General features: G+C 33.7%; 1 protein-coding gene across 5 annotated transcripts in view; it reads left to right on the top strand.

The window, feature by feature from the left end:
* Positions 1-18,208, top strand: part of ARL6 (ADP ribosylation factor like GTPase 6) — a 39,123-nt gene extending 20,915 nt beyond the window's left edge. For 2 of the 5 annotated variants that reach the window (XM_032150351.1, XM_058437622.1), the window contains 5 exons: positions 1,859-1,953; positions 5,008-5,137; positions 8,763-8,818; positions 12,935-13,011; positions 14,997-18,208. In XM_032150351.1, the coding sequence (XP_032006242.1) occupies positions 1,859-1,953; positions 5,008-5,137; positions 8,763-8,818; positions 12,935-13,011; positions 14,997-15,014 (376 nt within the window). In that variant the 3' untranslated portion in view covers positions 15,015-18,208. Of the gene's footprint in view, positions 1-1,858; positions 1,954-4,989; positions 5,138-8,762; positions 8,819-12,934; positions 13,012-14,996 lie in introns of all 5 variants that reach the window. The other 3 variants (XM_032150352.1, XM_032150353.1, XM_058437623.1) reach the window with 2 other exon arrangements.
* The last annotated feature ends 9,450 nt before the right edge of the window (positions 18,209-27,658 follow it).

Genomic DNA, 27,658 nt, shown 5'->3' with positions numbered 1-27,658 from the left:
AAAAAAAGGTAATAGCATGCAAAAATATAAGGAGTACACATTTTTTAAATTTAGAAAATATAGAAGAGAATATTGAAAACATGTTTCCCATAAATCTCACTATTCATAAATTCACCATTGTCAATCTTTTTGGTATCTTTCTTCTCCTTTTGAAATATATAACATATAGTTTATATAACTAAGGAAAAAGGAGCCATCTAAATTATGTACTATGTATAATTTTGTATCTTGCTTTTTTCAGTTAACATTATGTGGTATGGGTAAATCAGGAAAAACATGCAATGAATATAACTAACAGCTGCCTAATATTTTTTCACACAGCTTTGCCAAAATTTCTTTAACCATTTCTCTACTCTAGGACATGAAGGCTATTCTCAGTTTTTGAAAATTGTAGACAGTCCTTCAGTCAAAATCTTGTTGTATAAATCTTAGCCCCAGTTCATGATTCCTTAGAATGAATTTCAGAAATAAAATCACTGGCTCAGAGTGATTGAACGTTTTTATAGATCTTGATAGATATTTCTGATTGTTCTGGTTTCTATATATACTGGTAATGTATGTCTGTGATAATCAGCATTATCCTTTTTTAATGATAGAAGAAAATGGTATATAAAATGTTTTATTTTGTATATCATTTGATTATTAATCACATTGAAGTTTAAATTCTTAATTGATCACTAGAATAAGTGATTTGCAAAAAAAAGTACAGATGTCCAATAAATATATGAAAAGATATTGAATCTCCCTGGCAATTAATGAACTAGATCAAGCTAATATGCTGTTAGAATGGCAATTATTGAAAATAATGATAATAGCCAGTGCTGGCAAAGGAGTGAGAAAAGTACTGAGTCATGTAAATTGATATGGCATTTCTGGAGGACAGTTTGGAAATGGTTTTCTAAAACTTTAAATTATGTATGTAGTCCTAGAAATGTTACTCCTAAGAATAAATCTTAAAGCATCAGAACTTTTTTAAAAGAAAGGTATGTAGGAGGATATTTGCCTTAAATTTTTTCATAATGATGAAAATTGGAAATAACCTAAAAGTCCAGTAACAAATGTTTGATACAGTATTTGATGACACATCCATGCAGTGCAATAGTTTAGAACCATTAAAAGAAGATAGTGCAGAGGAATAATCAGTAATTTTTCAAGTGCCTGTGTGATCCATCAGTGAATCATTAACTAGTTCAATCACTGGCTATCAGCTTTTAAAAAATCAAATAGAATAAAATGAAACCTATTTGTAAGTATTTTTTCAGAAGACTTTCACTTAAAATACATCTATATATACCTATGTGTCTACTGTATCTTAATGCAAAATGTATTTCTCACTATGCTTTATGGTAAAAAAAAATTTATAAAAGTAGTAGTAAAATCATAGTAGTAAAAAAAACAAGGAAATTTACATATGTATTGCAAAGGGAAGGTATAATACAGGATTCCATTTTAAATACATATATAGTTTATTCATATGTAATATACACAAAGTGTAGCTTTATACCAAAATATTAATAATTACTGCATCGGTGTAATAGGGTTGTGGTATTTTAACTCATTTTCTCATATTCTGATATTTTAATGAAAAAATTACTTTTAATTTGTTAAAATTATGAAATAGCAAGTCATTAAATTTACTTTATTATCCAAATGAAAAGGTATTTTACATGAAATATGACTAATGGTTAATATATTTATCCATCATATAAACTAATAAGAAACAACACCAAAACTTCTAATGATATATGGACATAGGACATAAGGAGATAATACTTAGGTTAGGAAATGCCCATGGATAATAAACATGGAAAAATTTATAAGTAAAGCTTTAATTTTTCTTTTTCTTTACATTACACAGAGAAGGCCAAGCTATTATTTTTGTCATTGATAGTAGTGATAGATTAAGAATGGTTGTGGCCAAAGAAGAACTCGATACTCTTCTGAATCATCCAGGTATGTGTGTGTCTTTCAGTCTGTATCTGTTCTTTGGGATTCATTTATGTGTAATGTTTTGTTCTTTGGGTATTGCTTACACTTTGTAATTATCTTTCATTTAAAATTTTTGAATTTAAAACATATATATTATACAGAATTTATATTTTATGTACATCCCCATATTTTGTAAATTTTGCATGTAATGTAAATGTAAAGCATTTTGCAATGTTTTTGGGGTCTCTAACATTTATTTCCTCAAAAATAAAAATTCCCCTTTTTCTAATTACATAAATAATTTGTGCCAGTAGCAAAAAAAAGAAAATCAGATGGAAAAAGAAAATAAAGATCTGTGTATTTCAACACCCATTAAAACTATTTGTTACCATCTTTTCATGCATTTCTCTATGCATATCTGAGTTTGTGTGTGTGTTTAATTACAGCATTTCTTACATATTTATTCACACATATACATATATATGTATGTGTGTGTGAATATATATATATATATATATATAGAGAGAGAGAGAGAGAGAGAGAGAGAGACACCAAAAATATATGTAGGGTTGAGGGCTGTGGGGACTATCATTGTTATTTACCAAAATGGAATCATATTCTTTACACTCTTCTGCATGTTTCTATTCTCAATTAACACTTAATGATGGATATCCTTCCAAATCAAATTATATATAATTATGTAGTTATTCTTTTTAATGATGCCTAATATGGTTTACTATGAATGTACCACAGTTTATTTAATCGTTCACCTGTTGATGTGTACTTTCCTCCCGCCCAAGCCCCCCCTACAAACAGTGCTCCAGTAAGTATTGTGGAACTCTGCATTTCTAGCTTTCCTCATGCCAAAAAAATTTAAATAGTGCTTGTGCTAGGACTTTCAGAAAAGGATGGTGGTTTAAGAGAACTGTGGATTTGTTAGAAATGAAATGGAAATAGTGTGAAATGAAATGAAATTAGAAATAGAAATTTCTAATAAATGTTACTGCGTAACCACAATATCTTTGGTATTTTTAACAGATGACCTCAAGCTTATTGAAATTTTTGAAAAAAAATTATCCACCCTGTACGTTTTATGTGACTTTTTAATGTTAAAAACTTAGCAGTCTTGGCTGGGCGTGGTGGCTCATGCCTGTAATCCCAGCAATTTGGGAGGGATTACAGGCGAGTGGATCACTTGAGGTCAGGAGTTCGAGACCAGCCTAGCCAACATGGTGAAACCCCGTCTCTTCTAAAAATACAAAAATTAGCCAGGCACGTGCACTTGTAATCCTATCTGCTCAGGAAGCTGAAGCAGGAGAATTGCCTGAACCTAGGGGTGGAGGTTGCAGTGAACTGAGATAGCACCACTTAACTCCAGCCTGGGCAACGGAGGAGACTCTGTCTCAAAAAAAAAAAAAACAAAAAAACAAAAAACTTAGCAGTCTTGTATCTAGATTGAGAATGCATTTTTGATTATGTCTTCCTTTCATATTAATCTTTCCAGTTTTTCTCTAAAAAGTGTTGGAATGTTGAGCAGTAAAATGAAATAGTTCCTACAAAATATGCTTCAAACAATGGGGACTTTGATTTCCTCAACTGAAGCCTTGTCTATGGATCTTAATGTACTACTTCCTTTATTTTATGGGATAGATTTCCAAGGGAGGGATTTCTCAGCTGAAGTGTATATGAACTTTTTTAAAAATTTGATGGCCATAAAAAATCTTTGAATAGCAAAATGTACTGTGAACAGATAAACACAATGACAGGCAAGGGAAAATATTTGCAACTCTTATCATAGATACAGGGATATTTCTATACTACTTGTGTTTCTAAAAATCAGTAAGAATATAAAAGCTTAATAGAAAATGGGGAAAGGACATATCAAGATAAGTCAACAAAAAAGTAAATTTAAACATCTTTTGAATATATGCAAAGATTCTTGGCCTTTCTATTACCTATGATATGGAAAATATCAAAAAGTTTCTTAGCAGTCTTTTGGCTAGGGGAGTGGAAACACTCATTCTTATGCATGGTTGTTGAAGTGTAAATTGATATAATTTTTAAGAGAAAGCAGTTTGGTAATCACTGTCTATCATAAGAGAAATTTATGTCCTTTGACCCAGCAATCCCACAACTCAAATTTATCCTAGGGACATACTGGCCGGTGTACAAAATTACCTATGTACACATTTATTCATTACAGGATTGTTCATAGTTGTAAAGATTGGTAACAGGTATCTCAGTTGGGATCTGGTTAAATAATAGTACATAGTAATAAAAGAAGAAATATTCCAGAACTGTTAAAATAATGAAGAAGCTTCCCTGTATGTACTGATATGGGATCAGATACAAGATATGTAAATAAATGAAAAGATAAAGGTATAAAGTAATGAGGCTGGCCTGCTATATGAAAATAATATATAATAATTATGTTTGCAAATACATAAAATATTTCTATGTAGACGCCAAGACACTGATGTTATAGATTGCCTTTTCTACAGAGACCATTGTCCTAGGACAAAGTTAGGAAGGAGATTCTTTTACTGTATGCCATTTTGTATCTTCTGAATTTTGAACTATTTAAATGTATTATCTATTCAAAAAAATGAAAAATGTTTCCAAAGTCATGACAAGATAAAAATATCTTTTAAAAATCTAGCTTGTTACTTATTATATTGTGACTAAAAACTTAAATAAGTTTCCAGTTTCTTTTCCTTCTACTTCTACTTGAAGTTTGCCTCCTTTCTGTTCACAATTAAAAAGGAAACAAACAAAATATTTAATGTTTTTTTGTAGGTACTTCTCTCTAATGCTTATTGAGCTCCCAGTCCCACCTCACCCATCTTTGGTTACAGCTCCTAACCAGAGGGCAGATGGTCCTAGGAAGTACTTTTAAAATTTTGTTATTGCTCAAATACATGCCTAACAGTGTGACAGTTTGTGTCTTTAAATGTTTCTATATGTGTGATATGAAAAAAGATGACTGAAAAACAATTTCATGGGTTTCAGTATTAAAGATTTGCTGCAAAATGACCTAAAAAGCTAGAAGTGTGATGATAGTCTTATTTTCTCTTTTAGATATTAAACACCGTCGAATTCCAATCTTATTCTTTGCAAATAAAATGGATCTTAGAGATGCAGTGACATCTGTAAAAGTGTCTCAGTTGCTGTGTTTAGAGAACATCAAAGATAAACCCTGGCATATTTGGTAAAGTTTTGTATTTACTTTTCACGGTAGCTTTCTGAAAAATATACAGGCTTCAGAGTTGTTTCTTCTGGTCTCATTTTTTAAAAATAAGTGATCAAACATGGCGGGATATAAGCTAAGGATTTTGTTTTATAGAATTGTGGCATTGTAGGTTTTTACAAATATATTACTGTTAAAAACCTTTTCAAATTTTGGGGGGGATAGGAAAATATAAACAACTCTTATAATGGAATAACTTAAAAGCTCACTTACTTACTGACTTCAGCTACACTGATTTCCTGCTGCACATGGAGTCAGCCAAGCACAGTCCCGTCTAAGGGTATGTGCACTTGTGTCCCCCTCCTTTGAATCATTTTCCAAAATAATTTTCCTGGCTTGCTAGAGTCACTATTACCATGGGACTGCTTTGTTTTGTTTGTTTGTAGTCTGTCTGCCTATACAGGTGTGTTAGCTCCCTGACAGCTGGGGTTTTGTCAGTTTTCTTCACTTTAATAACCCCTACAATAATCATAGCGCCTGGTATGTAATAGGTACACAATACATATTTGTTAAAATGAATAAATGGAAATGGAAATTTTAAGTTAACTTAGACATCCTAATAAGATTGAACTCTTAAGTAATTAATGTTGAAATTGTTATGCATTGTTTGTTTGGAAAACAGTTTCTTATTTAACTCCATTGTGCCTTTCTACCAAAATATTCTAGTAAGGATAAACAGAGATTATACATTAGATAGTATTTTAGTGCCTACCACTACCATCTTAAACTCCCTTCTACCCAACCACCTACTTCTGTCTCCTGTAAGAGGTCCTTTCCATGCCAGAGTTTCCCCCTTTTTATAAGAAGGTATCTGTGGGGAAGATTGGAAACAGAAGCAGAGAGATCCACTGCCACAAGAAGGGTGAACTAGAATATGAAGCAAGGAGGTCATAGAGTTCAGAAAACAACTTTAGGAACTAGTTTTGGCACTGAAAGAGTAATAGTAAAGACCTTAGGAAAGCTCTTGAAACTTTCCGGTATTCAGAGCCTCCAGCACCTCTTCCCAGAAGCTAAACCCTGCATATCCCAAGTAAAACCTTCCTTACTCTAGGATCAGAGGAAAAGTCAGTGTCTAATAAATGATTCTTGAGTTGGAATTTGAGGTCCTGTGGTATTTGATAGGTAAAGAATGGTGGGATTTTGGAAACAGAAACGTCTTGATCTAGAGCCTTTATATTTCTCTAAATCATACCTAAATTGATTACTTCTAAAATAGAATAATTTTTAATTTCTGTGTTGTATTAAGTATTGTGACCGCTTGATAGAAAGTGCACGTTTAAAAACGTGGATCTAATTAGTAAATAACCATCTTTTCTACTTAAAATAATTAACCATTACATTTTAACAGATTTATTTATTCAATTGTGAAATCTCAGCATTTCTCTGTGAGAAAAAAAGTAATATCCTGATGCTTATAAGGATGTAGGATGTTATATTGCCAGTTGCTAGATTTTCTGGATGACTTATAGAAGAAAGCAAAGTGTTTCTTTTAAACATGTGTGTAATTGTGACTTCTTCTCAATTCAAATTGGACCTCTTCTCACTAGGTTCAAATTAGTATCTCATTTATTCGTTTTGTTCTTTATTCTTGGCAATATTTTTTAAAGCATGTATAAAATTGAAAATATATTTATCCTTCTTTTTCTATTTTAAATATAAAGGTAATGCTCAGTGATACAGAGATAAAATATTATCTGTCTCATGCCTTGGGTACAAGTAAATTTACTGAGCAATGAAGAGAAGATCCTAGAGAAGTATAGTCTGATAAAGAAAAATTTTAAGTTTTATGTTTGACCATTGTACTAAACATATAGTCAGCTCTGATTTTCAGGGTCTGATTGTGTTATTCTCCTTCAGATGCGTTCTTTGACTCAATCCCTGGCATCATGATTGTGTGTGTGTATGTGTGTGTGTGTATGTGTTGTGTGTATTTATATTTGTTTACCATCTTGTGGGGGAGACAAATAATAAGCAAATAAATGTATAAAATGTCAGCTGGGAGGATGAGAGAAAATAAAGTATGATAATAAGAGAAAGAATAATGGGAGTTCCTCCCTCTCTGAGACCTAATTGAAGTTAGAGAGCAGTTCGTGTGAAGGTTTGGAGGAATAAGGCCAGCAAGAAAAAGCCTTTTCTTGGATGAGAATGTACCTGGTGTGTTCCAGGAGCAGCAAGAAGTCCAGGTTGATTAGAGCAGAGCAATCTAAGAGCAAATTGTAGGAAATGAGGCCACTGAGAAATAACCAGGGGTCATATCACACAGGGCCAAGATTTTTGCTTTATTCTTATTTATTTGAGAGGAAAGATAAAATTCGAACATTTGTTAGGAAAAGATGCAGTTTTTAGTAGGGTAATGACACCTACACCAGAGGGGCAGGGTTTCATTGTATTAATTGTTTGGAACTATAGGTGTATGATAAAATTTATATCTTTTTCTTGATTTAAGTGTTTCAGTTACTGATCTCTTACTCTTACCATGGATAATCAGTAATTTGCTTTGAATAATTGTGTATCTCATGTTGTTTGTTTCTTTCTTTGTATTTTATAATAATTCTATGATAAGCTATATTCTTAGTCTAACAAGTAATTTCTGGGAGATAATTTTTATTTGGATTAGAATTAATTCTTTTAGGTACTTCACTATATAAAGTCATGCCTTCAGCACACTAAAAGGAACCCTAATCATTCAGAAAATCTAATCGTATATATTAATTGCTATTATACAATCATATTTTGAAAATAAATGACTAGATCAATAACATGTTACGAGAAACTGTCTGTACCTTTTAAAAAGATTATCTGATACTCTAAAAATCCTCTGCATTTTATTTTAATTTATATACTTAATTATGATTATACATAAAATCTCACAATAACAATTCAAATTTAGTCTCTCAAGAATGGAAAGACAATGAAAGCATCCTGTTTTAGGTGTTTTATATACATACCTCAAGTATTTAATTCTCACAATTACCATATGAGGTCAATGATACTATTCCCCCACTTTACAGATGCTAAAACTGAAGACAGAAGAGTTCAATGACCTAGCCAAGCTCCCTCAGCTAATAAGAAAATGACTGAGATCTACTGAGTTTCTGTTTTACTCTACCAGCTTACCAAACCTATAATTATGGGTTTTTATCCTAAAGATATCAAATTCCATCTCAAACAAAGGCACGCCATAATATGGCTGTATTATAACTCAAGTCAAGCATTTCTAATAATGAGATTGAATGATTAGAACTGAGCAAAGTAGGATAGTGGACTGTACAAAACTTTTCTACCACTGGAAAAATAACTCAAAAGTATTTGTTTTGTTAATGTCAGTGTAAGAACTAGTCCTAGGATAAAATAACTTTTTAGCGATATGGTTTTCAAAATCTGTTTATAAATTATAAACATATCTTGTTCTTGAGCACTCAGACTTTTATTTTCTGTTTATTTTCAATTTCAATGCTTAACCAGTTTTGCTCAGATATATGTTATTGTAATGTATTAATTCTCCATATGGCAAAATTGTAATCCTTTATTCTTATAGTTTTGTGATGTAATGAGATGGCTATGTTTCTTATGGATTTTATTTCAGTGCTAGTGATGCCATAAAAGGAGAAGGCTTGCAAGAAGGTGTAGACTGGCTTCAAGGTACATCACAAAATACTGTGTGTCTTCAGCCTTTTTTTCCTTTTTATTCATATTTTTATCTTTTTTTCATTTTATTATATCATTGCCTTTTTTCCTCTTTCCATTTATTTCTGCTATCAGAAAAAACCATACAGTAAGTATCCAATACCTTATTCCATTTACTTCTATCGCATATTGCTAAAGGATTTATTTACATAAAGTGTTTGAATCTTTACAGTCAATATATATGACACATATAGAAAATAATTCAAACTTACAGCAACAAGTTCCTGTCAGATCTAGTAATAGAAGCACATTTAAATTTTGGGACAAATGTTAGGCCCTACCGTCAATAACTAAAAATAAGTCTGAATGACATGTTTCTTTTAAGAATCATGCTGGCCGGGCACCGTGGCTCAAGCCTGTAATCCCAGCACTTTGGGAGGCCGAGGTGGGTGGATCATGAGGTCAGGAGATCGAGGCCAACATGGTGAAACCCTGTCTCTACTAAAAATAGAAAAATTAGCTGGATGTGGTGGTGTACACCTGTAATCCCAGCTACTTGGGAGGCTGAGTCAGGAGAATCATTTGAACCCAGGAGATGGAGGTTGCAGTGAGCCGAGATTGCACCACAGCACTCCAGCCTGGCAACAAAGCAAGACTCCATCTCAGGAAAAAAAAAAAAAAAAAAAGAAGAAGAATCATGCTATACTACAGATATAGCTCCATTTATACATAGCATGTATACACAACTTGTAATACTCATATTTAGTATTACAGACACTGATCTTTTATTGATATTTTGTATGTTTGCAGTTCTGGTTGCTGTTCATCAAAATAGTTATCATAGACTGGTACAGGCTTACTATATTAGGGAATAGGTTAACATATGTCATTTACCCTAATGGTCTCTCAGCCAAAAGAATGGCTTGAAGCACACAGAGCAGTAGATAGATGTGAATGAAACCAAGCTCATAGGTTCTTATCGCAGGATCCTAATGGCCAAGTCAGAAATTCCAGTTCTGAGCATAACAACTAGAGATCATTTTTATGGGGAATGTCTCTGCCCTGAACAAGAGTGAATAACAGGATATTATAAATTCTAGCTACAGTCTCATAGTTACAAATTCTTCTACACAAACCTTTTAATGCTAGTTGTGTGTGATTTTTTTTTTTAAATCTTCTGCATGTTGCAAACAATAGCAGGGATATAGCACATATCATGGTAGATCTAAGAGTAGCCTGCCTGCTCATACATCATAGTATTTGTTTGGTTCAAAGTACGAAATATAATACATTTCATAAATATTTGTATGTGTTATTGGTAAAATATGGTGGTTTATTTAACTAGACAGACTATTATATTTCTGTGTCTTTTGTGTTTATGTAGTTATCATAATACCATTAAACTGCAAGGAACATTCAAGTCGTATTTCACAATTAGCGACAATCAGGAACCTCTAGTGGTTCTCAGAAGAACTAACGGGATTTTTCTGTGAACCCAGCAACTTAGTTTCTTAGACTGCAGTAAAGAAGTGTTCAAGGCAATGGGGTGGATTTCCACCAGAAACAGGCTACAGATGAATATTCCAGAGAAGATACCAGGAGTATGTTTTCAGCGTCATTTCATATTTTACGGAGTACTTACCATTGCTAACAGTGAAGATATAGCATGGATGGAAACCCTATTGTCACTCATGATAACGTAATTCATAGCACAGTATTAATTCAAAATAGGTTGATAGTCTTCTGGATTTTAAAGTGTGGTTCTCCATCCCTTCTTTTCTGGTTTTATTTTGTCATTAGCAGTTAGCCACTAGGTGTCAGTAGCAATCCAACATCACAATACCAATTGCCAACTCTGGTCTTGATACCTAATTTTTGTTTCTTTGACTTTTCTGATCCATCATTATCTGTCTTACCTCCCAAGTCTTTGTAAGGAGGACACGTTTTGGAAATACTTTTGTGTCCTTGTTTTTCCATATTACTTTATGTACTGTTTACAATTTTCTGCAAGGTAAGCAGTAGTACCTCTATTTTATATAGGAAGCATTGACTGATAGTTGAAAAAAAAAAACAAACTTAGGCTTTTAAGTCCAGCAAATTCATTATACTACTTATTAGTTTACCTCTCTGTCTGTTAGCTAACATCTGTTACCTTGTGAAGATTTTTTTAATCTGTAAAATTAAAAAATAAAATGTGTTTTATTTTGTACAGATTAAATTAGATACTGTTAAAGTACCTAGCATAAGAAAGCACCCCATAAATGTTAAGTTTACCCTTTTACCTAAACACTCTATTTTAAAAAGGTGGAAACTAAGCCACAGGATAAAAAAGTGTATCATTTGGTTTCAAATAGGAGATGCTTTGGTTATATTTTCTTTCTTTTGTGTGTGTTTTTTTGTTTTTTGCTTATTTGTTTGTTTGTTTTTGAGATGGAGTTTCACTCTTTTCTCTTGTCAACCAGGCTGGAGTGCAGTGGTGTGATCTCGGTTTACTGCAACCTCTGCCTCTCAGGCTCAAGCAATTGTTCTGCCTCAGCCTCCCGAGTAGCTGAGATTACAGGTGCCTGCCACCATGCCCAGCTAATTTTTTGTATTTTTAGTAGAGACAGGGTTTCACCATGTTGGGAAGGCTGGTCTCGAACTCCTGACTTCAGGTGATCCACCTGCCTCAGCCTCCAAAAGTGGTGGGATTACAGGCATGAGCCACCGCGCCTAGCCACTTTGGTTATATTTTCTGTGTAATAACAAATAGTTTACCTTGTCATATTCCCAACCGTCTCTAGATTTGGAAAGAGACAAAAATCTATTTTTAAAAAATAAATAGCAGTAAATATAGGAGATTAGTTTGTTTAGCCAAAGTTCTTTATGTGAATGTAGCTGTGAAAGGTATTCTGAATTTATATCTTATTTTGCTTCCAGAACTCTGGAATTTCCTAGTATGACAAACAAGAAGGCCTTTGGTTCATTTGGGGCTAATTTAATCTTGTTATTTAAAGTTTAAGGTTGGGGCCGGGAGCAGTGGCTCATGCCAGTAATCCTGGCAATTTGGGAGGTCGACGTGGACAGATCACTTGAGGACAGGAGTTCAATACCAGCCTGGCCAACATAGTGAAACACTATTGCTACTAAAAATACAGAAAATTAGCCAGGCGTGGTGGTGCATGCCTGTAATTCCAGCTGCTAGGGAGGCTTAGACAGGAACTCTGGGGGTGGAGGTTGCAGTGAGCCGAGATCATGCTGCTGCACTCCAGCCTGGGTGACAGAGCAAGACTGTCTCAAAAAAATTTAAAAATAAAGTTTAAGGTTAGAAGCTTTTTGGCGAAATATTAAATGGCACATGTAATGGCATGATTCTGTTGTCTTTGGAAACAGTCTCAATAATTGTGTGTGTAGAACAACCCAAAGACAAGAATGCTGAATAGACTAGGAAGTATTTTTTAAACTGCCAGAGAATAAACAGAAACTATTGCAGAACTGTAAGTTTTCTTGCCCTGAAACTTCAAATTAGGTACTTTTAAAAAGAAGTCTTCCCAAATAACTAATAAAATGTATTCATTTTATTGCTTTGTCTGCATGGAAAAAGTTAATAATGCTCCCAGATGTTAATATTAGACTTACAAACTATGTAGGAGTATTCCAGTGAAAGAAGATTGATCAAGTATGCTTAGTTTCATCTCCTCCCCAACTCTCACTAACAGTAAAGAGACTTTTTAAAAAGATATTAATATATACGGACAAAAAGAAGGGAAGTAGTGAAAATGGCAACCAAATTTTGGAAGCTGAATATTTTATCAATGTCGAATTACTTAACAGACCTGAGAAAGCTGAATCTTAAACTACCAGTGGGGAAAGCTGAAAAGCAACCTAATTTACATTGCAGATGCAAAGCCTCAGAAATTGGTGGAAATTGAAAATAAGGATGAACGTTGGATGAAAAGAGAAGATATGATTATACATCTTCCCTTTAAGAGAAAATTGAAGGTTTATTCTCTGCAGAGAGTCACAGACAGTGTCTCTGGACTAGAAAACCCTAGGTGCACAACTGTCTGGTGGTGCTGAATTGAAAAATGAGGAAAAAAAGTTTTCATGCTGAATATTATAACTCTCTTCTACTGCTCCTATTTCTCCCAGAAAACAATGACAGTAGGCAGGATATAGGAAGAGTCATCTTTGGAGAATCAGACCAGCCGAAGAGCAAAGATCTAAAGGTATTAATACTGGAGATCCCAAGGAAATGGCTTAGCCAGACGTACTAGAAGGAAGACCACATTTGACAAGCTTCAGACACATTTGCAAATTCCAATCAGTTTTTTAGTGTTCACTTATACATATGAGCAGATGGCAAAGGATGACCAGGCATTTGAGGATGAAAACTATGAAATATGGGAATGTGCACAAACAAGAAAAGTGGGTTCGAGTAAGAATTTATATAGAGAGAACATTTCAAAAAACTGTTAAAGAATATCCTCAAAGATATAAGAGAAGGTGTTACTTTCATGAATAAAGGCAGTAAACTACTTGAAAAGAAAGAACAGAAAAAAAATGAGTTCTTGGAAAATAAGAATATAATAGTAGAAATGAAAAATTTAGTTTTAAAAAGATGATAAAATAGGCAAACTCCCAGAAAGTAGAGCAGAAAGACTAAGAATAGAAAATTCGAAAGAAAAGAAAGGGGTCATTTTCAGGAGGCCCAATATCCAAATAATAGGAAATTCAGAAAGAGAGAACAGAAAAAAATAGAGGATAGCAAATCCTCGAACAGTATTTTCTAGAACTAAATCGATGAGTTTTCAGTTGACAGGCCTCTCAAGAGCTCAATACAGTGGATAAAAATATTCCCATACCAGCAAGTATGATTACTAAAATTCAGTGCTGTAAACAATGGAAGATTCTGCAAGCTTCCTGAGAAAAAAAAATGAAAAGCTTCCTGAGGAAAAAAAGAATAAGAAAACAGAATAACATCAGATTTATCAACAGCAACAACTTGGAAGCTGTAAGATAATTGGGAAATGCCTGGAAGAGTCCAAGGAGGGAATAATAGAATTATATACTCAGGCAATATCAGTGTATTTTGACAGTAGAATAAAGACATCTTCAGCTATACAGCATCTCAAGAATTTACTTTCTATCCTTTTTACTAAGGTAGCCACTGAGAAGAACATTTTTCAAAAACAGGAAAATCTTGGTACCAGCATTATCAAAAAAATAAAAGCAAATAAACCAAGAAGAGAAAATTGAGGGATCATGAGACAGGAAAACCAGCACAGAGAGTAGGGGAAGGAATCCCCAGGATATTAATGGAGACCCTAGAATGATAATGAAAGAAGATACTGTAACAAAATGACTGTGGCAGGCATAGAGAAAATGAGTATAGATTCTAGAGTTTTTTATAAGACTCTGTGGAAGAGTTCTTCAAGAGGGCAAAGTAGATGGACTGTGTAATGTACTTCATAGTAATAAAGGTTTAAACTCTGGGAGTGGTGCAATTGAATTAGTGTTAAGTACATACAATTAAATAGGTGAGTTGGATGAGAGTGGGAAAGACAATTATTAACTCTAGGAGGGATAAAATATAGAAGAGGAAAGGAAAAGTAAGTATACCACCTGTCTTAGCTGTGAATAGCATTTACATAGTCATCATATTGACAATGACTATATTAGTGTGTTAGGAGTATGGGGGTATTAGAAGTATTAGGAGGGTTGCCTAGGAGCAGCATGGGAGTGTGAGAAAGCTGTCTCATATTACATTGAAGGAACTGATATTTGAAGAAGTAACAATAAAAGTATATTATTTAGAGGTATTATAAGTATTCATCTAAAAGGGAGTTATAAGTAGTTGCCCCTGAAAGGGGGGAATGGAGAAGAAGCAAAGTACTGCTGTTTTGCCTAGAAAGTTTGATAAAAATAATAGCTATAGGATGAATTGAGCCTTTAAAAAAGCAGGTGTAGCTGGACCTGGCGTACACTTGTAGTCCCAACTACTAGAGAGGTTCAGGTGGGAGGACCACTTGCACCCAGAAGTTCCAGTACAGCCTGGGCCACATAACAACATCCTATCTCTAAAAAATAATAATAACAAAAGCAAATGTATACATAAGCTTCCAACATGTTGTATAGATTTGACTTAGATTACTTTAGAAAATAGATTTTGCCCTATAGAGATTGATAATTTTTGTTTGTTTTTTGTTATCAGATCAGATCCAGACTGTGAAGACATGAAAAGGTAATAGTTGGAAACCTCAGCAATTTTCAATTCAAGGAATCTATCTAAGGCAAACAGAATACTTTACATTTTGTAAAAGATGTTTCTGCATCAAAAAATATAATTTTCTGCTTGCATTTATGGACTCTGACCTTTTTAAGAACATAGGACTTCAGGTATGCTAATTTGGCCATTAATTATTTAAAAACTAAATATTCCCTCAAAAGGGCTCCCTAGAATTATCAACTTCTTAGTGAAAGTCTACATTTGATTGTATGTAAAATGTTTAAAAGTCAGTTATAAGTCATCTCATCCCATCATAATTTGTGTTTAATGTATTTTATTTTTTAATTGTCTTTTTAAAAATTTAGTTTATGACTTTGCAGTATGAATTGTGCTTGTGAAAAAGAAATTTAAATATTTATAAGGGACCATGGGTAATTAATATATATTCAATTTTTACTATGTGTCACTGTCAATAAAATGTAAAATATAATGTACCAACTAGTGTGCTTGTTTATGCTGAAAAGAATAATGCTCTGTTAGTATGGTATTTGGTGTCATACTGTCAAGCATTTGTAAACCATCTGAGACTAAGTTAAGCTGAATTTATTTATTCAGTGTATGTTGAACATCTCTACACCAACTAGTCAGACATAGTCCTAGGCAATGATGATATGAGGTAAATAAGACATATCCTTATCGTCAGAGAACTTAAAATTTAATGAGGGATAATTTGAGAACCTTTCCATGGATAGTATCTAATTTTATTTCATTGGCTGAATGAAAATATTGCATCTTCAGATTAAGAGGTATAAAGTAAATTAATGTTTGACTGTTCAGTAATCATTACTGACATCTTGTTTTTCCCTTTTAAATACCTCCAATTTACCATAGCACTTTGTTAAAATAAATTGTGACTTTTAACTTTTTCATGAACATAAACTGCTACATAAATGTTCCTTAGAATTTTAGACATATCTCAGGCACACAAATTATTATTTCTCACAAATTAGAGAACACTTATAATTGTGAACTCTAAATAGAAACCTTCATTTCAATCACTGAGCAACAGTATTTAGAGCAATATTGTTGATCCTGATAAACATTACATATAAAGAAAAACTGTAATATACAATATATGCCATCTCAAATATGCTTAGCTTTGAAAATGATAAAAATAGAAGGCAAAAGTAAGTGAGTAATAAAGATGTTATAGTAACTGCAGTAGTGGTATATGTTTCACAGAGATTTTAATAAAAGCATATAAAGCCACAATAAAAGTTCTATATTCCAGTTTCTCATAGTCCAGAAATAGCAGTGATTTGGCATTTGGCAAATTGAAAGTTACGCAGAAAATTCCAGTGGCTCAGCATCTTAGCTTAGTTTACCATCTCTCTTGTAAATTGTTTTAGAGGATACAAAATGAAAATCTCATTAATCTAAAGTTGCTGCACATATAGGAAGGACATAATGATGGAAACAATGAATGTAATTTTTTAAAAAACTGATATGCTACAACTATTTTAGGATGGAGAACTGATTGAGAATTCAAATCCTCACTTACCATAAGGTAGTAATAAAATTAATGGTAGTTACCACTATATGATCATTATATTATAAGCAGGTATTACACATACAGAATTTTCATCATTTAATCCTCCCAATAAGCCTAGGTGGCAGGTTTTGTTGTTTCCATTTTATAGATCAGTAAACTGAGGCCTTAAAATGTTATGTAATTTGCCAAAGTTCAAAGAGCTCGTAAGTCTGGTACTAGGATTCAGTACCAAGCAGTCTGTTTTAAGACAGATAATTCAAGAGTATGATACATATTAGAAATACAGATATATCTGCCAGAATAACAATTAAAATGATAGAAAAGGCTCTTGGGACAGCAACCAGGACAGGGATGGTAGAGGGAAGGTCAGAGACTAGAGACTACTCTTTGCTTTTTTTGTTTTCTTTTTTTTCTTTTAAAGCTATTAACACTACTCAAATTTTAAACTCTGGATATAAATGACTTCGATAAAAGTCCTTAAAACTATTCTGACATTAAATTATTTGGTATTCCACAAACTACAGTAGCTCATACCTATGCAAATATTTAGAAGAAGGAGAAGTACCCTTTTTGTTTGTTTTCATGATCTCCAAAATCTAGCTTTTAGTCTATAAACATCCATCCCTACTCCACATTTTCATGTAAAGATTATGTAGAAGTAAGTTGGGCAACAGTGTAGTCACAGGATGCCATATAAGTGTGAATAAGCTGAGATTATTGCATTTGTATTTAGCATATTATACAATTAAAATGTATTTTATTAAAGCTGAAGCAAGTTTTCTTTCATGTCTAGACATCAGTGTGTTACAGAGTTTAATTCATTAAGCTCTGTATTTGAATATAACACCTTGTAAAATGTTTGAAACTTATCCTCTTGTATGTTAAATATTTAAATATTTGTATATGGCCCTATTCAGCCTGTGCTTTATAAATCACAAAAGAGCTGGGTTTTATATGTTTGTTTTTTATTTCTAAGCTCTCTGCGAAAAAGTTAAAAATTGTCTCCTTGTTGTTTAAGATATTTTTTCTTTGTAATTTTTTTATATCATGTTGTGATTTTCATAAATATGTGCAGTTACTCTTGATAATACTTGTCTTAGTCATTTCAGGTTGCTATAACAAAGTACCATAGACTGGGTGGCTATAAACGACAGAAATTTATTTCTTATAGCTCTGGAGCTGGAAGTCTGAGATCAGATTGCCAGCATGGTTGGGTTCTGGTGAGAGCCGTCTTGGTTGCAGACTGCCGTCTTCTTGTATCCTCACATGGCAAAAAGAGGGCAAGAGAACTCTCTAGAATCTGTTTAATAAGAGCATGAATCCCATTACATCTTCACATGGCTCCTCCCAAAGACCCCACCTCCTAATATCATCACATATCACATAGGGGGTTAGAATTTCAACATAGAAATTTTGGGAGAACACAAACATTCAGTCAGTTGCAATACTTAAGGCAAATTCATCTTGCTTATAACTCTGGTGCATGTGCATTAAAATACTATTGCATTGTAACTGAGTTTGTACTTATTTTCTGCTTTCTGATTATTCCCTTTGTTCATAAAAATAAATGACTGGTATTACAAGCTCACCTAAATAAATAGGTTTGTGTACGTCTGCGACTAGAGAGAAATACTATAGTGATTAAGAAATGGTTATTGTGTTTAATTGAATGCAGGTTACATAGTTATTACATTTTCGTCTTTCTCCTGCTGAGCTCCTGCTCAGCTTCGCCTGCCTCAGAACCTTTATGGCTCTTTCTTCCAATCACTTGATTTCAACGCCAGATTTAGAAGCTTCATCGGCATACCATGTTAAACTGCTTTTCTGGCAATTTAGAATAAACCAAGAAAGACAGATAAAATCTGTCTCCAAATTTCAAATCACCAAGTAATGCTAAAAGTCATCCAGGAATACTAGGTATTTTGAAAATAAAATTTGATTAGAAATATAGTAGTAATTATAAACATCTTATAGCTTTTACAGTGTGCCCACACTTTGTAAGCACTTTACATGTATTCATTTACTTGTCATAAGAACCCTGGGAGGTAAGTATTATCTCTATTATATAGATCAAGTGTCAATAAACTGCTAACCCGATTTTGTACTGCCTTTAATGTTTATTTTACTTTTTTTTTTAATTATTATACTTTAAGTTCTAGGGTACATGTGTACAACGTGCAGGTTTGTTACATATGTATACATGCGCCATGTTGGTGTGCTGCACCCATTAACTCATCATTTACATTAGGTATATCTCCTAATGCTATCCCTCCCCGCTCCCCCCACCCCATGACAGTCCCCGGTGTGTGATGTTCCCCTTCCTGTGCCCAAATATTCTCATTGTTCAATTCCCACCTATGAGTGAGAACATGCGGTGCTTGGTTTTTTGTCTTTGCTATAGTTTGCCAAGAATGATGGTTTCCAGCTTCATCCATGTCCCTACAAAGGACATGAACTCATCCTTTTTTATGGCTGCATAGTATTCCATGGTGTATATGTGCCACATGTTCTTAATCCAGTCTATCATTGATGGACATTTGGCTTGGTTCCAAGTCTTTGCTATTGTGAATAGTGCCACAATAAACATACCTGTGCATGTGTCTTTATAGCAGCATGATTTATAATCCTTTGGGTATATACCCAGTAATGGGATGGCTGGGTCAAATGTTATTTCAAGTTCTAGATCCTTGAGGAATCACCACACTGTCTTCCACAATGGTTGAACTAGATTACAGTCCCACCAACAGTGTAAAAGTGTTCCTATTTCTCCACATCCTCTCCAGCACCTGTTGTTTCCTGACTTTTTAATGATGGCCATTCTAACTGGTGTGAGATGGTTATCTCATTGTGGTTTTGATTTGCATTTCTCTGATGACCAGTGATGATGAGCATTTTTTCATGTGCCTGTTGGCTGCATAAATATCTTCTTTTGAGAAGTGTCTGTTAATATCCTTCACCCACTTTGTGATGGGGTTGTTTGTTTTATTCTTGTAAATTTGTTTGAGTTATTTGTAGATTCTGGATATTAGCCCTTCGTCAGATGAGTAGATTGCAAAAATTTTCTCCCATTCTGTAGGTTGCTTGTTCACTCTGATGGTAGTTTCTTTTGCTGTGCAGGAGCTCTTTAGTTTAATTAGATCCCATTTGTCAATTTTGGCTTTTGTTGCCATTGCTTTTGGTGTTTTTGACATGAAGTCCTTGCCCATGCCTATGTCCTGAATGGTGTTGCCTAGGTTTTCTTCTAGAGTTTTTATGGTTTTAGGTCTAACATGTAAGTCTTTAATCCATCTTGAATTAATTTTTGTGTAAGGTGTAAGGAAGGGATCCAGTTTCAGCTTTCTACATATTGCTAGCCAGTTTTCCCAGCACCATTTATTAAATAGGGAATCCTTTCCCCATTTCTTGTTTTTGTCAGGTTTGTCAAAGATGAGCTGGTTGTAGATATGTGGCATTATTTCTGAGGGCTCTGTTCTGTTCCATTGGTCTGCGTCTCTGTTTTGGTACCAGTACCATGCTGTTTTTGGTTACTATAGCCTTGTAGTATAGTTTGAAGTATTTTATATTTTTAAAGAGTTGTTAGGCCAGGCATGGTGGCTCATCCCTGTAATCCCAGCAGGTAATTGGCCTTTGGGAGGCAGAAGCAGGTGGATTACTTGAGGACAGGCGTTCGAGACCAGCCTGGCCAACATGGGGAAACCTCATCTCTACTAAAAATGCAAAAATTAGACAGGTGTGGTGGCATGTGCCTGTGGTCCCAGCTACTCAGGAGGCTGAGGCATGAGAATCACTTGAACCCAGGAGGTGGAGGTTGCAGTGAGCCAAGATTGCACTACTGCATTCCAGCCTGGGCGACAGACTGAGACTCTGTCTAAAAAAAAAAAAAAAAAAAAGCAACAGAGACTATATGTGTCCTGTAAAGCCTAAAACGTATACTGTCTGATGCCTTTTACATAAAAAGTTTGTTGACCCCTGTAATAGATGATAAAGTGAAGTAAGAGATAGCATATTGCAAATACATGGAAGAAACCAGATTTTGAGTCTACAAGATCTGGCTCCGGAATCTGTGTTCTTACGTTTTACATAGCTTCAAGCAAAGCTAAATATTCTAAAGTGCAATAGAACAATTTGAAATTATTTCCTTCTTAAATAATTGTATTAAAAATGAAAAATTAGGTGCAAGTGGCTGAAAAGCAATGCTGTTTGAACTTCCTTTAATTTCCCATTAAGAATGAAAAGTATTAAGTCTTGGCCTTCTGGTTTTTGTTCTTCCTTTTCTTTAAATGGGTGGCAAGAGATAAGGCAGATTATGAAGCATCAAATATGTTAACTTTTAAAAGTATAATCACACATAAAAATTGTCCCCAAGCCTCTGGCTTGGACTTTCAGATTCCCTGATGATTTTTACCAATATTTCGAGGTAAACGATAGCTACTGTTGATAGTCTTGAAATGTATATGTTAGAATATAGTGAAGGAAACAAAAATATTTCATGCCAAAATATAATTATTTGGTGTATTTTGAGAAAGCTATGCAGAGGGCCTGCAAACACAAGTAGTCCTACAAAGCTGTCTTTTGTGGGAAAGATTTTCTACTGTAGAGAAAATCTGCACTGATGCAGCCAAGCTTTCTCTGAGGCTCTCCCATGTCTGGATCAAGGAAAGATTAACTGAGAGTCTGACACCTTTAACTGAGATTCTGCTATCTGTGAGGTTTCATCTATATAACCAGACGATCTTTGCTAGCCAAGCCTCCTCTTCCCCGCTCCCATAACCTGTCTTGCCACCATAAACTGTTTTGGGTGAAGCTTCTAGCTATTCTTTCTATAGCCTCAGGATGGTATAAAAACTCCGTATGGCCATTTCTTTGAGTTTTTATATTTTTGTGTGACTCCTGTGAACATGACTGCACAAAATAAACTTGTATGCCTTTTTTCCTGTTAATCTGTGAACAGATCAGGAAAAATTTAAACTTCCTTGCAGTAGAAACATTTTTATAATTCAATTTGTAGATATTTGTATTTTTGAGTTACGTAACAAGTATAGCTAAGAATGTTTACTTCATTACAAACATTTCATGATCATGCATCAGTGTTCTAAACCTTTGCCATTTACCTAAACGAATAACATGTCCACAAAGGACTAGGCTCAGAATTTGGTCTGTCTCTTATAATCTCTCTGAAAAGTTTATAAATTCTTCCAAATAATTTATGAAGTATCAATGTTATATTACTAAAATTGATTTATGTGTCCTCCAATTAAATGTAATCATTACTGTTGGAGTTAAAGCCAGTTTCACATTCACACTCTTAGGCTCTGTGGGGTGTGTGTGGGTGTGTGTGTATGTGTATCAGGATGCATGCACCTTCCTAAAGTCATAGCAAGCTCACACTTTGGTGATCACTAACTCTTCCCTGGGACTTTCTTAGGCAGATTTATAGTTATGTCTTGCAAGTATACTATTCTTACCAAGTTTTAGGGGTTTTTAAAAATATGTTGTTTTTTGTAATTCTTAAATATGATGTATCAGCTCTTACCTCTTGCCATTTCTGGGAACTTTATTATACATTTGATAGTGTTTTAGTGCATTTTTAGATGCTGGGTTATTATTATCTTAAATACTCTAATTCAGTGAGTTTATAGTTTCATAAAATATCACTTACTGCTTTTCACATTGTAAAACCCCCCATACTGTGAATAATTTCATTTTATTTATGCATAGCAGCACAAGACGTTTTAAGAACAAATAAAAAGATTTTTAAGAGCCTATATTTACATGGTATCTTGTTAATGTTAAAGTTTGTCTTTTCTAATACAGAATATATCTAACACAGGACTTTGGAAAAAATATTACTGATATGTTTGCTGATTAAAATGAAGTGTGAATCTATATAAAGACAAGAGGCAGTATTTTTCTTTTAATAAGAACTTTAGATATAACAGAGATACTCAATTGTCTATGAGAAGAATGGGTACAAATAGACTATGACTCTTTCTTGAGAGAGATCAGGAAAATCCTGAGGTGGAAGCCTCCATTGATATCAGTAGCAACCAAATCATACTAAGTGAGCAGCTTCTTAGTCTTTATATGAATAAGGCTTTCCCTAATGTAGAATGAGTATGCAAGCAGCGACTATACTTATTGAGCCTACAATTATATTTCCTTTTGATATAACATTCGAATTACTGTCACCTCAAAGAAGACCTAAATTTGTCTTAAAGATTATACAGTACTCTGTATCTAACTTAATCACATCAGTTTTGTATTTATTTAAATTTCTGTCTTCACTCTTAATATATTCTACCTCCCAGAAACAAACTGAGAAAAATGCCTGCATGAGATTATTTCATGACAGAATGAAAAGTTATAATGCTAAGAGTGTCTTATTCTAAGGAAATTTTTATATTCAGTTAACGCATGATTTTGTATTTTTTTCTTTAGCCCTACTTTAAGTTGTTTTTCAAAGGGGCTAAATTTATATTAATGTATAGTCATATATTAAGATAGTATACTAATGAACTGCAATCAGAAAAAATAATAGTGCACACCTCATTTAATGGAGCATCACTTGATTGTGCTTCACAGATACCCTGTGTTTTACACATTCAAGGTTTGTGACAACCCTGTGTTGAGCAAGTCTATCAACATCATTTTTCCAGCACCTTTTGCTCACATTGTATCTCTGTATCACATTTTGCTAATTCCCACAATATTTAAAACTTCATTATTATTATTATTATATTTATTATGATGATCTGTGATCAGTAGTCTTTACTATTGTAATTATTTTGGGGTGCCATGAAACTCACCCATACAAAACTGCAAACTTAATTGATAAATGTGCATGTTCTGACTGCTCTACAAACTAGCCATTCCCTAAGGGTCCTGTGAGATAATAGAAAAAGTTTTTTTAATGTATGCAATTGGAGGCTCACAGGGATAGGAAAGAAAGAATGGAGCAGAGTAAATTTATGAAGAAATAATAATAGCTGAAAACATTCTAGATTAGATGATAGGCACAATTTATAGATTTTAAAAGCTCATAAACCCCCAAATAGAGTAAATACAAAACAAATAAACTTATATATGGCAAAGCTAATTGCTGAAAACCAAAGAAAATATCAAAAACCTCCAGAGGAAAGAAAACCTTATTTACAGAGTAAAAGTGATACAAATAAGTTTCTATACAAACTGATACAAAAAAGTCCATTTTTATTAGAAACTATGCCAAATTCAGTAGTACAGTATCTTTTAAAGTGTTGGAAGAAAAATAAGAAAGTTAATCCAGAATTCTAAGATATGAAACTAAGAAAAAATTCTGCAGGGTGGAGGGAAATTACACCAAAGGAAAAGTCTAATTTTCAAGAAGTAACGAAATGAGAAATATATGGGTAAATGTAAAAGGCTTTTTTAAAAATACCCATAAAATACATGTGAATGTTTAAGTAAAAGAATAACATATTCGTGTGGGGCTAATGATGTATGTAGATTTCATACAAATAACATATGACTGTAATAAAAAAGGATGGTGAGGGTGATAAAGGACCCAAACAGTTGTAAAACTTCTACATTTTACAAGAATTGATACAATATTAACTCTAATAGACAGTATAAATTAAAGATGCATATTGTATTCCCTAGAGCAACTATTTAAAAATATGGAAAAGAAATATTAAAAAGCCAATACATTAAAATAGAATTTAAGAAATATTCAATTAATCCACATAATAAGGAAAGGGGGGACAAAGGAACAAAACACAGAAGGAAGAAACAGTCCTTAATACCATTATATCAATACTTGGAGTAAATTTAATTGGATTAAATTCTCCAATTAAAATCAGAAATAAGCAGAATGTATTTTTAAAAAGCATAACTCAACTATCTGCTCTCTACAAGAAATGCATTTAATATATAAAGATGCAGGCCTGTTTTAAGTAAATGTATTAAAAAAGATTACAGAAGCAGTAAGTATAAGAAGGTTTGAGTGCATATATTAATAAGATAAAATAGACTTCAAAACAAAAATAATTAACTGAGATAAAGACATTTTATTATGATTCATCACAGACGTGTGTGCATCCAGTAACAAAGTTTCAGGATACATAAAGCAGAAATTGACAGATAAAGGGAGAAATAAACAATTCACAATTACAGTAGGAGATTTAAATACCTCTTCCTGAGCAATTGATAAAATAACTAGACAAAAAAAAAAAACAGTAGACATATATGATCTGAATCAGTCAGCCAAATAGACCCAACTCATATTTGTAGAACACTACACCCAACAACTACAACTTCTTTCGAAGTGTAAGACAAACAGTCCAATTTTTAAAAATGGAAAACAAGCTACATAACAGGAAAAAAATCCACAATATATATATCTGACAAAGAACTTGTATAATATATAAAGACCTATTGTATATCAATAGGAAGAAGCCAACAACAACAACAAAAAAAATGAGCAAACCACTTGAGTAGATACCTCACAAAAGAATATGGTCAATCAATACTCACAGGAAAAGATGCTTAACATCATTAGTCATGAGGGAGATGCTAATAAAAACTATGATTTGTTACCATTATACACCTACTAAAATAGCTTCAGTTTTTAAAACTGGTAATACCTTGTGTTGGCAAGAACATGAAATCATTGGAATTCTCACACAATGCTGGTGGAGAATGCAAAATGGTATGTGGCACCAACCAAGTTACGCATCTTTGTAGGGAGGTGATAATAGAGCAGCAGGAGCAGCCTAGCACCAGTTGTTGGAACCCCCTTTGGATGACAAAGGCATGCACATTGCCTGGCATGGGATGTTGGAGCTTGAGAAGGGTAAAGAGGGCTTCTACACCAGACGTCCAGGGACGTGGTGGTAGTAACAGGTGATTAGTAACATTTAGCAAGGAAATAATCTAATAATATATTGAAAATAATGGGAGTCATCCTCCAGAGTGTAGGCGAAGAGAGTTACAGGTGTGGAAAGAAAACTAGAAGGATTGTTGTATTACAGTTGGAGGTATCGGTATGAGCTCATGAATTTCAATGGGTAGAAAGAGATACAGATAGATAGAGATGCTGTTTGTGTGTATATACCTGTGTATGTGCCTAGGAGCAGTGACTCCAACAGCAATGAGAACACCTGGCACCCACATGTAGGTATCTTGTTTATATTCTCCACTAAAAAGAAGTAGGGCTCTTTGGGAAAATGGCTACTTTCATAATGGAGCAGAAAAAATACAGAACGAGCCTGGAACATTCTGTTTTTCCAGAAAGTTAAAAAAATGCTCAAATAGTGATGTGGACATAGCAAAAGGACACAAAGACAGTTTGAAGGGGCATTAACTGGCTATACCTGCGACATTTTGAACATCAAAATGAATAAAGATAGTAACGGACTATATAACTCATTGAATGAAATATGAATTTATGTATCTATATAATATAAATAAGTGAATAAATGACTAATGGGGAGATAACATTAGAATACCTACAAATAAATGTAGAAAGAACGTTGAAATGAGAAAATCACCATTTGGCAACAATTGTAATAATTTATTCAGTCTAGAAACATCAATGGATGCTAAAAATAATAATGAAATGTTGTCAAGGAATGGGATATTTATATAGCTTCAAATTATTTCTCCACAAAATACTAATTACAGAGAGGAAAAAAATAGCTAGCTTACAATTAAGGGAGCTTGCAGACATCACCTTAATCAAGTGATCCAAGTTAACATCATCTATGATGGGACAAATTGAAATCACGTACCTTAGCTTGATGTGGTGGCAGACGCCCGTAATCCCAACACTTTGGGAGGTTAAAGCAGGAGGATCACTTGAGCCTAGGAGTTTGAGGCCAGCCTGGGAAACATAGACATTTTTACAAAAATTCCAAAAATTAGTGGGCTGCGTGGTGCATGCCTATAGTGCCAGCTACTCAGGGGGCTGACGTGAGAGCATCGCTTGAGCCTGGGAGGTCTAAGGTACAGTGAGCAGAGATCACACCACTGCACTTCAGCCTGTGCAATAGAGTGAGACGCTGGCAGAAAGAAAGAAAAAGAAGGGGAAGGAAGGAAGGAAGGGAGGGAGGGAGGGAGGAGGGAGAGAAGAGAGGGAGCGAGGGAGGGAAGAAGGAAGATCATGTACCACCTGACACAATGAGAGCAGAGCATTACAGAAAGAAAAGGAAGAAGGATGGAAGGAAGGAAGGAGGGAGGGAGGGAGGAAGGAAAGAGGGAGGAAGGAAGGAAATAAGGAAGGTGGGTGAAAGGAAGGAAGGGAGAGAAAAAGAAAAAGAAAGAAGAAAGAGAAAGATAAGAAAGAAAAAGAGAAAGAATTATGTACTACCTGACACAATGAGAACATAGCATTACTTTTAGGATATTGCCAAGAATGTACAGCTTGAATCTAACCATAAGAAAACACCAGACATTTCCAAATAAAAAGATCCTGCTTCCACCAAAATGTGGCCTATAAGAGTAAAAAATGTCCCAGTCATGAAAGTCGAGGAAAGACTGAGGAATTTTTACTGAGTAAAAGAGACAAAGCGACATAACAACTAAATGTGGTATGTGATTCTAGACTGGATCACTTTGCCAAAAAGAACATTAATGAGATAATTGTCAAAACTTAAATGGAGTCTTCAGATAAGGTGGTAGAATATGTCAACATTAATTTCTTGATTTCGAGAGTTGAATTGCAGTTAGGATTTTAGGAAAATGGTCATGTTTGTAAGAGTTACACATCAAAGTATTCGGGGCATCATTTTGACAACATAATTTCAAATGATTCAGGAAATAAAAAGAGGTTCTTAATACTATTCTTGTGATTTTTCAATGTTTGAAATACTTTCAAAATTAAAATATTTAGAAAAAAATTTTATATGAAGTAACAATATAGAGAAAATGGAATTTTACATATTGAAGAATTAGAATAAAAGGTAGATGAGTATGTTCAAAAAAGAATGCCTGAAATGGTATCACTCATAAAAATAAACTGCCTGAATAGATTGATAATTGCAACCAATATGGGAAATGTAAGCATACTTATTATATAAATTAATTATTGAAAGTTGTAGATATATTAGAAAATACAGTA

Source organism: Hylobates moloch, unplaced genomic scaffold (genome assembly GCF_009828535.3).
Source record: "Hylobates moloch isolate HMO894 unplaced genomic scaffold, HMol_V3 SCAFFOLD_4, whole genome shotgun sequence".
NCBI lineage: Eukaryota > Metazoa > Chordata > Mammalia > Primates > Hylobatidae > Hylobates > Hylobates moloch.
Note: the sequence above shows the minus strand (reverse complement) of the source record. Positions and strands in the feature narration are given on the sequence as shown.